The sequence below is a fragment of the Alosa pseudoharengus genome, unplaced genomic scaffold (genome assembly GCF_046254945.1).
Source record: "Alosa pseudoharengus isolate Yale_2024_CS ecotype anadromous, Long Island Sound unplaced genomic scaffold, YU_APseudo_1.1 YU_APseudo_1.1_scf_12, whole genome shotgun sequence".
NCBI lineage: Eukaryota > Metazoa > Chordata > Actinopteri > Clupeiformes > Clupeidae > Alosa > Alosa pseudoharengus.
This window is the reverse complement of record NW_027468587.1, coordinates 38,059,643-38,075,430: the sequence shown is the minus strand read 5'-3', so window position 1 is coordinate 38,075,430 and position 15,788 is coordinate 38,059,643. Positions and strand designations below refer to the sequence as shown.

General features: G+C 40.8%; 1 protein-coding gene across 2 annotated transcripts in view; it reads right to left on the bottom strand.

The window, feature by feature from the left end:
* The window catches only part of cep76 (centrosomal protein 76), a 47,960-nt gene that overhangs the window by 26,530 nt on the left and 5,642 nt on the right, over positions 1–15,788 (bottom strand). For both annotated transcript variants that reach the window (XM_076281215.1, XM_076281216.1), the window contains exons 5-7: positions 9,340–9,525; positions 8,932–9,029; positions 5,495–5,623 (exon numbers count right to left, since the gene is read on the bottom strand). In XM_076281215.1, coding sequence (XP_076137330.1) covers positions 5,495–5,623; positions 8,932–9,029; positions 9,340–9,525 — 413 coding nt within the window. The remainder of the gene's footprint in view (positions 1–5,494; positions 5,624–8,931; positions 9,030–9,339; positions 9,526–15,788) is intronic.

Genomic DNA, 15,788 nt, shown 5'->3' with positions numbered 1-15,788 from the left:
TGTCACTTATAGACTACCAGAGATTGAGTCACATCATATCGTTGCAAATTTCTTATGATTATGCAACATTCCACAAAATGGTTTGTCTTATTCAATAAGCTTAACAATAAACATATAGGGCTGTATTTTGGGTCACCAGCGCATGGCGTAATATTCGTTATTCACCCGCGGAAAGTTGAATTCGTTATTTTGCACATTTATTTTTTAAGCATTGCGCCCAGGGGTGTGGCAATTAACAACCTAGAGAGGGACCGGGCGCGTTGTCTAAAAATCGCTATCATACACCACCTAAACCTGGTCAGAAGTCAATGGCGAGTTGTTCATATGCTATTTTAAGAGCGCATGTCAACAGTCATATTGGCAGGTGCACGCACCATCCTTCTATCATTCATGAACGCACACCAGCGCACGTCCATGCAAAGCATTACAAATTGCACGATTACAATGGGAAACATAATTAGAATAAAGATATTACGAAATACTGTACATCTCATGATGATTAGTTATTCACCATCATTTGCAAATTGGTAATGACGGTTAAAAGTGATTAGGGGAGAGGCGAGAGACACGTATGGAGCACAGCTGAAGACGCACTGTCACGAGATATAAGCAACTCCTCTGCAGGATAAATGTTGTTTTATTCAGTCATTTGAGCAACATTAGGGTAAGTGTTGCTTTTTCCAGCCTATGTTTTCGATGGTAACCCATTGTCAGTCAATAGTGAAAGTAACTGCATATAACTGTCTTGTCGTTGACTGACTCCTTGGTGAAGTTTCACTTTGCCAATGAGTTCAAATAATAGACGAGTGCATATGCGTGAGGGCTATGCTAGGTTTTAGTAAAGCATGGTTTAAGAATGACTATTCCATACGGTCTCGCAAGCAGCCTCCTTCAAATGCGCCGTTGAATGCCAAAATACCGATGCATTTATTTGACATATCGCGCGTTGCGCCGTTAAAGGGAATGACAGATGTCATTCTCATTGGTTTAAAATGATGTTACGCCCCAAACACACCCATATGACTGATTAAAAGACCTAGGAACACCTTGTTACGCCATGCGCTCCACTTTTGATAACGAAACCCCTCCCAATGTGAACTGGACATCCTACTAAATTTGAATAGACTTTTGACGAGTGACGATGCACTTTAGAATGTCATGATAGGGCCCATAGTCTTAACTCATAACAGCTGTTAGGCTTCTGTCATTTTGATCTGTAAAAATGTCACATGCAGCCATGCCTAAATTATGCTTACTGCACATTAATTATAGGCTAATATACATTATAATATAATATTCAGTATTCATTATTGAATGCTAAGCTGGAATGATGTTTTCCCCATCATCCTATTTTTAAAGCAGGCCTACCTGCGGACATGTAATTGGCCTATGGGTTTTCTACAGGAATGGCATGTTTTGAACGGGCACTGCACTAGTTGCTATAAATCTGGTTAGCATCATTAGCACGCTGCACAAATTTGTTTAAAACTCTTGCATTCAAGTTAACTGATCATCTCAATACTGATGTTTTCCAAGACTCACAAGGGCCTGTCCCAAGCATAGGTCCTAAGGAGAAAAAGTATTACCTTGAAACTAAAACACACATGGGGAAACTGAACAGTCCGACTATAGACTATGATCATCATTAACACCACCCACCTTATCAAAAAGGAAAATCAGAGACTTTATTTCCTAAGACAACATTCATGCCAACAAAACCCTTTTGGTGCTCTTCTACAAAGCCATAATTGAAAGCATCATCTCATCTTTAATCTCCGTCTGTGGGAGCTCTGACAGTCGCACCAAGAGGAAATTAGAGAGAGTTGTCACCAAAGCCTCCAACATCACTGGTTGTGACCTTCCATCAGTCCACTCTCTGTATGCTGAACGCAGCTTGAACCGAGCAACCAAGATCATCAGGGACACCTCACATCCGAGCCATGAAGATTTGCAACTCTACTTATTTATTTAATACTGGACTGAGCTACAAAAAAATACCACCAACATTGTTGTGTGGCAATTAAACTAGGCTACTTTGTTTCCAACAGATTGATGGCAGAGTGTGTGGATATGATGTGACTGAAAAACATAATGACAGAATGCTTTAGAATGCCTTAATGATGCGTAATGCACTGCCAGAATGCCTTAATGATGCGTAATGCACTGACATTGCATTGCAGAAGTCTTGCCCAGCACTGTTCCTTCCTTCGTTACTGTCTTTTCAGCAGTAGCCTATGTGATAAACATAAGGAAAACTCGCTCACACCCCCTGGATCAGATGGCCAATGCTGATCAAACGCCAATGTTTTTTTGATATGTCAATATCTGCCAGTGTAGGCTACAGTTAGATGTGTATGGTAAATGCAGTTATTGAAAGTTATTGAGGCTATGGTTCTTTTCTTTCATAATTGGTAGCCTACCAGTTTACCACACTTTTATGGCATTGTACAAATACCAAGTTAATTCATTAACATATTACCATATTACAAGTTATTTATTTAATTTGTATTTGACAAATTCATCCCAAAAGATGAATGAAATTGATCTCATGATTTAAAACAACAGGCTATAAATGAATTCATCCAATGTGTTATCCAGCATTTAAAAAAAACTTTTTCTATATAAAACATGGTTTGGTCTAAAAAAAGCTGCTTCTATTTTATTTTATTATTTTTTTCCAAAAATTAGTTGTGAAAAGGTAGGTGTCACGATTCTCCAAAACCTCGATTCGATTTAATTTTCGATTTTAAAGTCACGATTCGATTCGATTTTCGATCTTTTTTAATATTACTATTAATGCATTCCTTATGCCTTTTGGCTTTTCCTTTTCTGTTTCGGGGGGGGGGGGGGGGGGGGGGCTTTTATTTTGAAACCACTTTTTATTTTGAAACCGTTCCAACCGCGAGGTTGTAATGTAAACAGAACAAACATTAGGCTAAACAGAGACGTTACATAGTGAAATGAAACAACACAGAATGATAATTTGATTGTTTCAGCACACTCCGAAGAGACCCAAGGTTAGTGTTCATGGAATATGTACTTATCAATGTGCATTTTAAGCCTTAAAGTAATTTGTAACTAGATCATCTTTTCACTTGCTAAATTGAGTAGGCTAAGTTAGTGTTCATTGACGTGAATGAACGACAAAATACTTCCACACCGGTGATTTCAGAGTAGCAAGAGGGGTTTCGATTTCGGTAGGTTGATGTGATATTTTAACTGGCTGCAGCCTAAAATTAGGAGTTGATGACGCAGTTCAGCACGTGCATATGCTTTTGTACGTCTTGGCATACATGCTGGACGTGACATTGGGGGTGTGGCTGCATCGTCGATTCTACTTTTGAGTTCGAAGTTGAAGATTGAGATGTAATTTTGATCGATTTCAATATAAAATTGAAATCGTGACACCCCTATGAAAAGGGGGCTCGTCGTATATTCAGGATCGTCTTATATTAATCACTGATTAAGAAGACCCCAGACTGTTGAGCAGCTGAATTTCATTCTCAAAACTCCAGCAACTGGTCTCTTCAGTTCCTAAATGTTTACAGACTGTTGTTAAAAGAAGAGGTGAAGAAACAACAACAGTAAATATGCCCCTGTCCAAACTTTTTTGAGATGGGTTGCTGGCATCAAATTCAAAATAAGCATGTATTTTCCAAAAAAAAACAACTGACTGTCTTTGCACTATTTTTAATTAAAGGGGCCCTATGCAGTTTTGGCAATTTGTTTGCTGTTTTCTCGCTTTTTGCTTGCAGATTTCTCTACAGAGCTCCCCCTAAAGCAAGGCTCGGTCAGTCTGCTATTTCCTCTTTCCCTGTTCCTCCGACAACGGATTACTTGCTTTCTGCTTCTTTTCACCGGCCCTGCCATGACGATTGCCTGAGAAACTCCACCGTTACCTTGTTCTAGCCTGTGCCTGGCGTGTATGTGTCTAGTGCCGTAAAGCAATTCGTTACGTCGCAAGACCTGATACTCCCGCGAGACTTTCTGACTCTGAGCCCGGGGCTTGCTGCAGCAACATTGCAAGGCTGGTTTTTCCACTCACAAATGCTAGGGGAAAGCGAAACATCCATCATTCTATTTGGAAAAAGTCATATAATCATTCCAATGACTCTGAAGCTGTTAAGTTAAGGTAAATTGAGCTAAAAAAATGCATCCTTTCCTCTTTAAATATAGAGTTTACATCCACAGCAGGTTTTGGCACTTCAAAAGAATGAACCCACAGAAGGACCAGAGGACACAAATACTTGAACCGAGCTAATGGTGCTGGTGACTAATGTTTCGACGCGGACAGTGTTTTCGTCAGAGTCAAACCGTAATGGCTAAAATGTAATAGTGTAATGGAGTTTGCATGATTTGCAAACCACAGCATTCTGTTTTTATTTACATTTCACAAAATGTCCCAAGTTTTATTGGAAATGGGGGTTGTACTCTCAAACAATGTACTCTCAAACAATAGCAACCAGTAGAAACACAAACATGCCTATTCAACATATCCATGTATGAAACTCTAGCACCCTATTGCTCTAAGTGCATATAAAACAACCCTTACAAAAATTAAATGTTTGCGGCAGATTTACAGCAAACTTGTGGGTGATTTGTGGGAAACAAATGAGTTCACTAGAAAATATTGCCAGAAGTTTGCCAGTGTTGGCCGCTAGAGGCGAGCTTCCAGCAAAGTTCTGGCAACAATGAGAAGTTTGCCACTAGTGGCAAATGTGTCCGCCAGTGATTTGCCATCACACTTAGCCAATAATGGCAAACTTCCAGTGAACTTCTGATGACAACCCTAATTTGCATAATTTTGCTGCAAATTTGCTGCAACATTACCAAAAGTTAACCACAACTGTTTGCCAGAAACCTAATTTGCATGTAAAAATATGACCTTGCTGGAAATTTGCGGCAACTTCGCCAGAAACCTGAAATTTCTGTAAGGTAATGTTTGGAAATCTGAATTGACAAGTTAATACAGTAGAAAAATAAATATAAAAAAAATCCATTTGCTGCAGTACTATAGGATAGTAGCCTGACGAGCCAGACCCACATTAAAATGTAGGGTCTGGGCACTCATCGTTCGCAGTGCTCAGTCCGAGGGGAGGGATAATCAGTTGTCTTTCAAATTCCCTCTGCACGCAATAGGACAGCGGCAGCGCTATGAGTCCCATGCGTTTCCCACCAGCGGAGCGTTTGCCAACTTAATAAAAGCTTAACTCGTGTCACACTGTTCACCAACAGCAACATCCATCTTATTTGTTTTTAAGTAGCAGGGAATTCAAGCCAAACCGTTGCAACTCTGCCATTGGCCTGATTGAGTTTCGATTTCTGGAGCTCACAAGCCAACGGAGAGTTGCTAGACTAGCCCTGGCAGCAAATATAATTTGCTGCCGCTAGGGGCACGTCTAGATTTCTAGGCTAATAGGATAGTGCATCTTCACTGCTTTCAGAGTGACAAAGATCTTCAAACCGAAACCAGCAAAAATCCATTCACACTCACCTGAGCAAAGATCTTCACAAGCTTGTTCTGATTGGATGGGCGAATCGCTAGAAATTCCCTCCACCATTGCTTAGCATACACTAAAAATAAGCGTTCCTTTTCTGCAGTCTTCTGCCTCTCCAGGGATTGCTGATGAAAGAGTTTCAACAAGTATTTATGGAATAAGAACAATAGCTATCCTGCCTGCTCAATGTTGATAGATGGTATAGTCTGGAATCCTACAATATACATTCACATTTAGTCCTTTTAATTCAGTCTATTTTCATCATTAACTGTGCTCTCTGGGAAGTGAGACCTGTCTCATTTAGCCCTCATTCTCATTCGTTTTGAGAAGTATTTCTCATGCAAGCATCATACTTCAACATACTACAGTTATGTTTTACATCAGTAAAGCTGTCCTCTGATGTGCATGTTTTCACACACTTCTTGTGAAAGCTTTGAAGTGCATGTATAACAATATAACATAACAATAATAATTGATAATGAAAATGATAGACATAGTAGTCCTTCTGCCTAGTGCATGGATATCGTTGTAACTTTAATTTTAAGATCCCTTGCTATTTCGTTTCATTTTTTCGTTTTGTGTAACCAAATCCAAATTGCTTCCATTAACCTAGCTCATTGTTGAACAACACTAGCCTATGCTACCCATAGTAGAGGGAGAGCAGATAGCTAACAAACGTTCATAAAAAATTCTGTTGGCAAATTTGAGGAAAAGTCGTAAAAGGGGCTATTTCACACAATTAAAGGGTGCTGAATTCAAATATTTTGTTTACCAAGCTCAATTTTGAGTTTTAAGCTTGCTAATTAGCATAAAACTTTTTGGTTTTGCCATCAGATATCATAGGAATTGCAAGAGTAAGGCATTAATATACTCTTTATGTATCAGATATGTTGTAGGATAGGACAGGAATTACCCCAGTGACCCTCAAGTAGCAAATTAAAAATTTAAATATAAATTGAAATAATAGCTAAAATTCAGTATGACGTTTAGAAACAAAATAGATTCCTTGATAATAAATTGATAGAATAGGTGACTGCTCATTTTTCTGTAGAAAGTCCTTTGTCACTAATTATTATGAACAGTCTTTAGGGCAAGGACAGTCAGTCTTTACAGAGGATTTACACTGTATTTTTTTTTCTGTAAAGGCGACTGTGCTTGCCTAGTTAAAACATCTCACTGGTGCTCTTTCCTATCATTCAAATTCCAGCCATGCAGAAAAATGGAAGAGTGTGCATGTTTGAGGAGTGCTGAAGGGTGCTATGGAGATTGCATTATTTGCAAAAAAATTAGACAAGATATCCTTTATAGTGCAACAAAAAGAAACATTCTCCAGTGCATCATTACTGCATATGATGCTGAAAGGGAAGTGGACCTAGGACAAATCCTCAGCTTTGAACTGATTAATGTCACTGTACTGTAGCTATTGCAGATAGCAATGGTTATTTGTGAAGTGGAAATAAGTCTATCCTCATTCAAGTGCTGTCTAGCAATGTGGAATGTCCAGTAGTGATCACTGCAAAAACTGCTCATTCAACACTGGTAATAGATGCTCAAGATTTAGTTATGTCTTTAGGACACCCATCTGACTGCAGCATATTTAAGAAGTATGCAAGTTTGTAAGAAACTTTTGTATTGTTATTTGGTATTTGTTATGTGGTAGCAAATGATGTTAACTATCAAAGAAATAGACCTAATGTAGAAATGCACACAGATATTGCAACAGATAATGGTTTAGGCCTATCTGATTAAGACCTGAGTGGTTGAAATATACTTATTAAATTACACTGGGAGCAAAGAAGACTATCGTCACTTTTCCCTTTGCAACTGTCAAAGAAATCCCATAAACACGGGAAGGCCTAGGGTAGCCTACATCAGATGGCCTTAAGATTAGGCTCTTCTGCATAGCATTACTACTTTGGCTATTTAATGATAATTTATTGCCAAAACACCACACAATATGAATGAGCTATAACAAACAATAAAGGACTTAATCACAGACAAACTACTATTTTACTGACTACAAAAATAATAATTAAGTAGGAAGTTTAGAAGTTTAAAACCCAGAATTGACCAAAAGTGCACCAAATTCAACACAAATGACTCAATACACGTGGAGGAGGCCTACGTACTTTCTTGTCCAGATATTTTAGGATTTGGATAATGTTTTAGTATCGAGTATCAAGATATTTATGGCAGGTATTGTATCGAAGTCATAATTTTGGTATCGTGACAACACTATGCCAGAGCCACTCTGTTTTGTAGATGTCGAGGATCGGAGGCACTACCACCCACAAGTGATGCAGCTCAATGGCATATTAGAAGAGCACATTATCAAGCTCTAGTATGGAGGAAAGCACACATACCAAATCCAGTGTTACTAGAAGTAAAAAAAAAATTTACTTGTCGGTTGTTGCTAATGGTAGATTCAGTTCTGCATTAGGCTTATTCCCGCTATCTAAGTTCATATGTACTGTAGGATATATTCTGACTTGAAGGTTATCTGTGCAACTTGTTATTGTGATGAAATGCATTAAACACCACATGAGTGACTCACTATGTTAGCAATAGAAATATGGTTGTGTTTTGATTAGAATTTCGGAGTACATGTTAACTGTAATCATGTTCCCATTAAATATGTTAATAACCTATATAGTGTGGGTTCTTTAATGCTCAAACATGTATTTAGAGAACACTTTTATTTGGTTTTAGTGATTTCTTTTAAAAATCAACCCAATTTAGGGAAAAATAAGCAAAACAAATCGCTATGTTATGTTAAAATGCTGATTATGCGGCTTAGAACTCAGAATTGAGCTTGGTAAACAACATATTCAGATTCAGCACCCTCAAATTAGGTAAGAAAGGTGGTTTACCAACTTTTCCTCAAATTTGCCGTCACAAGTTCTCTTCTGTGAAGCTGCTCTCCCTCTATAGATAGAAATTCTACCGCTGCTTTTGAACTGAAAGTTCGCCTCTTCTCGTCTACTACACCTAGACGTCACACCCTCATCTGAATAGATTGTTCAGGATTGGTTGGTGAGTGTGTGATGTGCCTTGTTCAAAAAATTCAGACCCGCGCAGACCTCTACATTAAGATGTTTTCAGATCATTATGAAAGTCTAGCAGTGTAAATTAGACCTGGCAGGCCACCATAGTCTAGGCAATTAATGGGAAACATTATTTACACTGTTTGTCTGTAAAGGCCAATAAGGTAAATTTGTATTGTCACATGATGTTGGTGTGACGTCGTCTGAGATGTGTTATATGGTGTAGCCGAAACTTGTCAGGTACAATAAAAATTTACCTTATTGGCTTTTACAGACAAACAGTGTAATAGTAGGCCTAATGAACCTCTTCAATATAATGGGAAACATTACTTATAATCTGAAACATGGGTCTTTCAGACACCATTACCTTGGCATAATCTTCGTCTCACCTGAGTAGTAATGACATCAACAGAGAGGTGGTCTACCAGGGGAGGATAGAGCTCCAGCTTCACATTAAGAACTCCAATAGGCACTTTGCACTCACTCCCTGTAGCCCACACAAACAAATACACAAAGGTAGAAAATTTGGCAGCTAACAGAAGCTCGTTGACACATCTGAAATCACACACTTACACACATACACAGTCATTGAGAACTGTTTCTCTAACCCTAGATGCTAACAAAGAAAACTGGTTTACAAGTAGACCATGTGAAATATGTTATACAATGTTTAACATCATAAAAAAATGATGAAATAGTGCTTCTCAAAAATACAAAGGCTGAGGATACATGAAGACTAGCCCTGACTGACACAATTTACTCTTGGCGGTGAATATATTATTGTCAAAAAATCTAACCAACTCCAAGAAGCTCAATTGCAATGCTGGTCCTTCCATGAGGAGCACAAAGAACAGTTCGCCAGTCCAAGAAGTGTGAGGACGTGAGCACAGTATCCCCTGATGTGTCCGTTTTGATAAGCACCATATGGATGGGATCACACATGGACAGCATTGTGGAACTGTCTGCCATTTTGTTTCCATTCCCTAGGGAGGAAACAACATTAAGCAAATAGTTTTGAGTCACCTCCAAAAGGTAAAAAAGCACAACAATTGTCTTTCATTGAAATTAATATTTGTATAAAATATTTTACTGTAAGCTTATTTACTTTCAGGTGGACTGCATTGTTTTAGAATTGTTTTACAAAACAGTCCATCAGAGCGTTTTGTTTTTTGGCCTGGTTTGTGTATTTGGAAACATGCGCAAAAAAGACCAAGACAAATTGCAGCATATGGTAAAGACAGCAAGCAAAATTATTGGATGCAGTCAGAGAGCTATAATGGTCAGATGTTATTGTGACCAAAGCTGAGCAGATATTAAGGGATCCTACCCACCCCTTATATAGGAGGTTCCAATGCAGCAACTGTGGCAGCAGCAGGTTGTTGCAAAGGTCAATTAGAACCAAAAGGTTTAGCTTGTCATTTGTCCCCTCTGCTATCAGACTTTTTAATGAAAGACACAGGTCAAAATAATGAATTGTTTTGTAACACTGCTTTTTTATTTTAGTGTTGTTTTAACTTATTTTAATTATGGAATGTTAGGCTTATGTGTTCCAAGCCTGCTACTGAAGTTACTGAAGTGTAGTGTACTTGTTGTGTGTGTGTGTGGGGAAGGGGGGGGGGGGTATATGCCTATGTGTCTATGTCTCTGAAATGTCTCTGATATTAAAGTATACTTTGACTATGGTGTAGGGGGACAGGTGTGTTAAATTTGGTGTTATCGCTCTCACACTGAACACCCTGAAACTGAGCTGCAGCATGGTGCCCTAGACCATACAGCGGTTTAACAGGACAGGTTCCAGTCAGAACAGGCCTCACCATGGTCAACCAAAGAAGTTGAGTGCACATGCTCAGAGTCATATCCAGATGTTGTCTTTGGAAAATAGACATTTGAGTGCTGCCAGCATTGCTGCTGAGGTTAATGGGGTGGCGGGTCAGCCTGTCAGTGCTCAGACCATACGCCGCACGCCGCATGAAATTGGTTTGCATGGCTGTCATCCCAGAAGGAAGCCTCTTCTAAAGATGATGCACAAGAAAGCCCGCAAACAGTTTGCTGAAGACAAGCAGACTAAGGACATAACTGGAACCATGTCCTGTGGTCTGATGATACCAAGATAAACTTATTTAGTTCAGATGGGGTCAAGCGTGTGTGGCGGGAACCAGGTGAGGAGTACAAAGACAAGTGTGTCTTGCCTACAGTCAAGCATGGTGGTGGGAGTGTCATGGTCTGGGGCTGCATGAGTGCTGCACTGGGGAGCTACAGTTCATTGAGGGAACTATGAATGGCAACATGTACTGTGACATACTGAAGCAGAGCATGATGCCCTCCCTTCGGAAACTGGGCTGCAGGGCAGTATTCCAACATGATAACGACCCCGAACACACCTCAAAGACGACCACTGCCTCGCTAAAGAAGCTGAGGGTAAAGGTGATGGACTGGTCTAGCATGTCTCTAGACCTAAATCATATTGAGCATCTGTGGGGCATCCTCAAATGGAAGGTGGAGGAGTGCAAGGTCTCTAACATCCACCAGCTCCATGATGTCGTCATGGAGGAGTGGAAGAGGATTCCAGTGGCAACCTGTGAAGCTCTGGTGAACTCCATGCCCAAGAGGGTTAAGGCAGTGCTGAAAAATAATGGTGGCCACACAAAATATTGACACTTTGGGCACAATTTGGGCATTTTTAACTTAGGGGTGTACTCACTTTTATTTCCAGCGCTTTAGACATTAATGGCTGTGTGTTGAGTTATTTTATTATGTATGCTATTAGTTACTATGCTTATGCTACTAGTTACAACGGTAGGCTACCGCACTTTTTAATGGCTGCGTCAGGTTGGAACAAGGGCTACATGTCGCTGTTAAGATAAATTCTTAACAAACTAGAACATATTTTGTTATGCCTTTAATGATAGTACAGTGGAGAGTGACAGGAAGCGAATGGGAGAGAGAGCAGGGGTGGGATCCGGAAAGGACCACGGGGCAGGAATCGAACCTGGGTCGCCGGTGTACGGTGCAGGTGCCCCAGCCAGTTGCGCCACAGCTGGGGCCCATATTTTTTAATTATGTTTCAACTTGTATAAACATGTATGACTCCTTTCTGGCCAAATTTCACGGAGAGAACAGAAAAGTGCAACGATTGTCCCGGTTCTCCCCTACTCTCTCATAGTAAACATAAATGGAATGTTGGAACATTGTGCTCCCCAACACACACACGAAAGTTTGCGCGTAACCAAAAATCACAACCGCCTAACCAAAACTTGCAAAGTGGATGTTTATCTCGTGACTCAATGATTGATCTATCCTGTAGCTTAATTTTGATTAAGACATTGACTCCCCTACTTGGCTCATTCTTGCTATTTATGTTAAATTAAGTATTGCCTTGCTTTTAGTATTATAATCTTCCCAGACCCTTACAACAGTAGTGATAAATAGTGTAGTGGCTAAAGCAGATGACTTATTATCCCAACGTGGTATGTTCGATTTTCTTATGATGTGAGATTGTCCTCTTTCTTCTCGCTACCTGCAGAACTAGTGTGACACGTAGATTAAATTGTTTTTGACTGATGTCTTGTACCTATGGTCTCTCGATGTAGAGTAACTATACATAAATATGTATGGTCAAAACCTACTGTTGTGTATTGTAGGCATTTTTGCAGATGATAATGACAATGCCAGCATTAATCACTCGGTTTAAATGAGAAAAATGTCAACATAGGATGTGGCAGAGAATTTCTAGGGGGTGGGGTATTACACGTTGCCACTGTTTCCACCAATGATATCTATCGCTGCATCATCAACAACGTTGTTGGAACTACAGTGTTCGAACGTCGGAGGTAGCGAATTGGCGACACAGGTACGATGCTTTCTGGAAACAGGTGTAACAATGTCGTTGTTTGGTCGCAAGTTGCGTCGTACCATGGTGGTTGAGCAACGTCGTTGCTAACTTTTCTAGAAACGACCCCCAGAGCGTCATCTCACATTCCCTTTAAAAGCAGGCGCTCTTGTTCCATGGGAGATTCGCTATTATAATGGCTGATTTGCCAGGCGCACGCAAGGAGCGACAGCCGAGGAGACCTATGTTCTCGTCAGGGTCGTAAAAGACAGAGAAGAAGCATTGTATGGGGATGGGAGAAACCCACCCAAATTAGCTTTGGTTAAACAGTCATGGGAGGAAATTGCCACAATTGCTTCCACGGCTGGCATTTTTCTTTTTGACAAAATGTAAATAAAGAAATGTCACAAAGACTTACTTTCCGATGTTGGCTCACTCTCACTAAATCACAAAGTTATGAATGCATGGTGATATTTTTGCAATGTAGTCTAACATTATACCGAGATTACTTTGCTTTACTATACCTCACTATAGACGATGCAGATCTTCTGTCAGATAAGCTCTCCTCTCCCGTGCTGCTGCTGGGGCATTTGGGTTAAATGGCATCGGCACATGCAGTTCAACATCATGTCTCCTTAAGTCTCTAATATTTCCTCATTTATGTCATCAACACATCCATGATTCATGGATGTTGTGTAAAACACAACATGCCACAAAGAATGCTGCAACTTTTTGCGGACTGTACTGTAAAGTGCCTCCTGACCTATCCAAACACCTGAAGCGCATCTTCAGTATGCCGAATGTTCGTTCAATTAAGCTGTGTGTTTGTGTGTGTTTTTTTCAGTTAGCAGCCTCACGGGTCACAGGGCTCCAGACTAACTTTTTGCACTGGTTGCACTGGTGCGACCAAATGTTCAACCACATCGCATTTAACACCACAGCAGGTTCACATTTTTCCTTAATTACTGTCCTATATAGGTTGTCCTATGACTTATGATATACAATTCTACAAGAAAAGTAACTTAATGAAGTGTTGGTGCTTTAAGTGCTTCACTGAGCTGAAATTTAAACTTAAAACATCAAGATGAATTAAATAAAAATAACAGTGAGTAAATGAACAGTGCACGTCTTTTAAGGGCTTCAAACTGCACATCTCATGGCTCAATGTCTTACATACTGGGCCACGGCCAATCAGAGAGGAGGTCCCGCCCTTCACTATCTGTGATTTGTTTAAACCACGATATTGGCCAAATATGTGTCTGTTATTGAACCAAAGGTAGAGTTTCAATGCGGACACTTTTTCCTCTCTCGAATAGCTGGTCGGACCGGTGGCAGTCGCACTTTTGAAAAAATTAGGTCGCATATGCGACCAAATGGGTCGCACTCTGGAGCCCTGGGTCAGGCGTAGCTTATGCCTACATTCCTCCTTACTGAGGGAGAGATAGGTCTGTCTGGGGCGGCAGACCCTCTCCCTCCCGCGTCTAATTCTCTGTCCCAAGGCGTACTCCATCTCACTGTGCAATAGAAAAATTATGAGCAAGCGCAACTTGTTGTGCACACGCTACATTATTGCCAAGCATGCACCTTTAAAATAGCATCTGAATAACGAGCCACTGACTTTAGACTAGGTTTTTCCTGGTCTGCGGCGGAATTGTTTTTTGAAACTGCAAAATAGCACCAGGAAACACCAGGCGCCAGAACACGCCTCCTCTTTTCGCTGAACCGCCCCCGGGAGCACAAGTTCATTCCCTAATTTACCGACGTGCCGCTGTGGAGGGGAAAGTCTGCTGTGTGTCGGATGCAAAATAGTAATGATACAAGTGCCGGTGTACAAAGTCAATTGCGCTTGAGTGCAAGATAGGGCCCTATGTGCACACAGCCACAGCCAATTTTTGCAGTGATGACGGTGACAAGTTCATAGCGCCTTCGTGCAACATCGGATATTTGGAAATTCCGACCTCCAATAGAGGAAAAATTACTTGAACGCAAAGTCGGGTCGGATTTTTTGCTTGGAGACTCGTGCGGAAGTCTTGTCAAGTCAAGTCAGTTTTATTTTTAAAGCGCATTTAACATGCACATAGTGCAACCCAAAGCGCTCCAACAAACAAGATACATAACAAGACAAACGATGCCGGATGGAGCGGCGTAGTCGCCAGCGTGCCCATGACATCAAGACATGACAAATACATTTAAAAAATAACAAATACAAAAAATGCTGGACGGAGCGGCGTAGTCGCCAGCGTACCCGTGACACCAAGACAGACAACAAAACAAATAAACAAATAAAAAGTGAAAAAAAAAAGAAAATATATTTAAAAAGGGGAAAGGTGATGTTAAAATTAGTCCAATTTCCAAACCAGCTGAAAATGTCCAAGGGCAATGATGATCCGTGAAAACTGCACAGAGTTTCTTCACAACCGATAGGCTATGCCAACAAAGTTCTTTAACGTTAGCAAATGATTAACCCGGTGAATTCACTGGCAGTCTGGAGATCACGTTAACGTTAGGCCTTGTAGACTGCAGTCTGGAGATCACTGGAAGCACAGTCTGAAGTAGTGGGCGATTGTGTAGATCCGCAACTCGGTGGACTTCTAACAGCGACCGTCTGTTACTCCGTGAGACTGCAGCTCCTCACCGCTAGGCTAACGTTAGTCTGCAGTTGGCATGGCAGCTCGCAGGTCAGCAACAGCTCGGCGGCCACGGCAGATCTCCCGCAGAGTAGCCCAGGTCCAGCTGTCCAGAGAGATCCCCTCGACCAGACAGTGAAGTGCAGCACCGCTCACGGATGGATGGAAGGATGTCCGATGCCCAGCTAGGGCAAAAGCTAGCCATATCAAGCTCCCAATGGACAAACGTCAACGACGTTTCAGCTGACTTAGAAGCAGTAAAAAGGACTACGAATAACACGAAAACTATCAAAAATAACGTAAATAAATAGGGAAAACATTTAACTAGACAAACCAATACAAAAAATAAACATGACATTACATAAAATTACGAACATTACATAAAAACAAACAAAAACATGATGCCAGACGGAGCGGCGTGTCTCGCCAGCGTCCCCGTAACCTAGCAACTCATGGCCGTCGTGAAATTCCTACCCTGTCTACAACCCTGCCATTGGCAGAAATTCCCTTTTGTTAGTGACTCCAAAATGGGGTCTCTAACCATCTCAAAGATGATCTACACCGTCAGGGTAATGATAAAATAAGTGTAACCCGAGGTATCCGACTTGACGTCACCATCATATTTTCCTACCACGGCGGCCTCCCTTTCAACAACACAAGAGGCAAATCTCACCCTCATTACAAATAGGCAAGGTAATGTATCACTAAATTAACACTAGATAGAATCACCCCCCCCCCCCCCCCCCCAGGACATTTTCCTTCTTGCTCAACCATAGTAAGCCATTTTAAT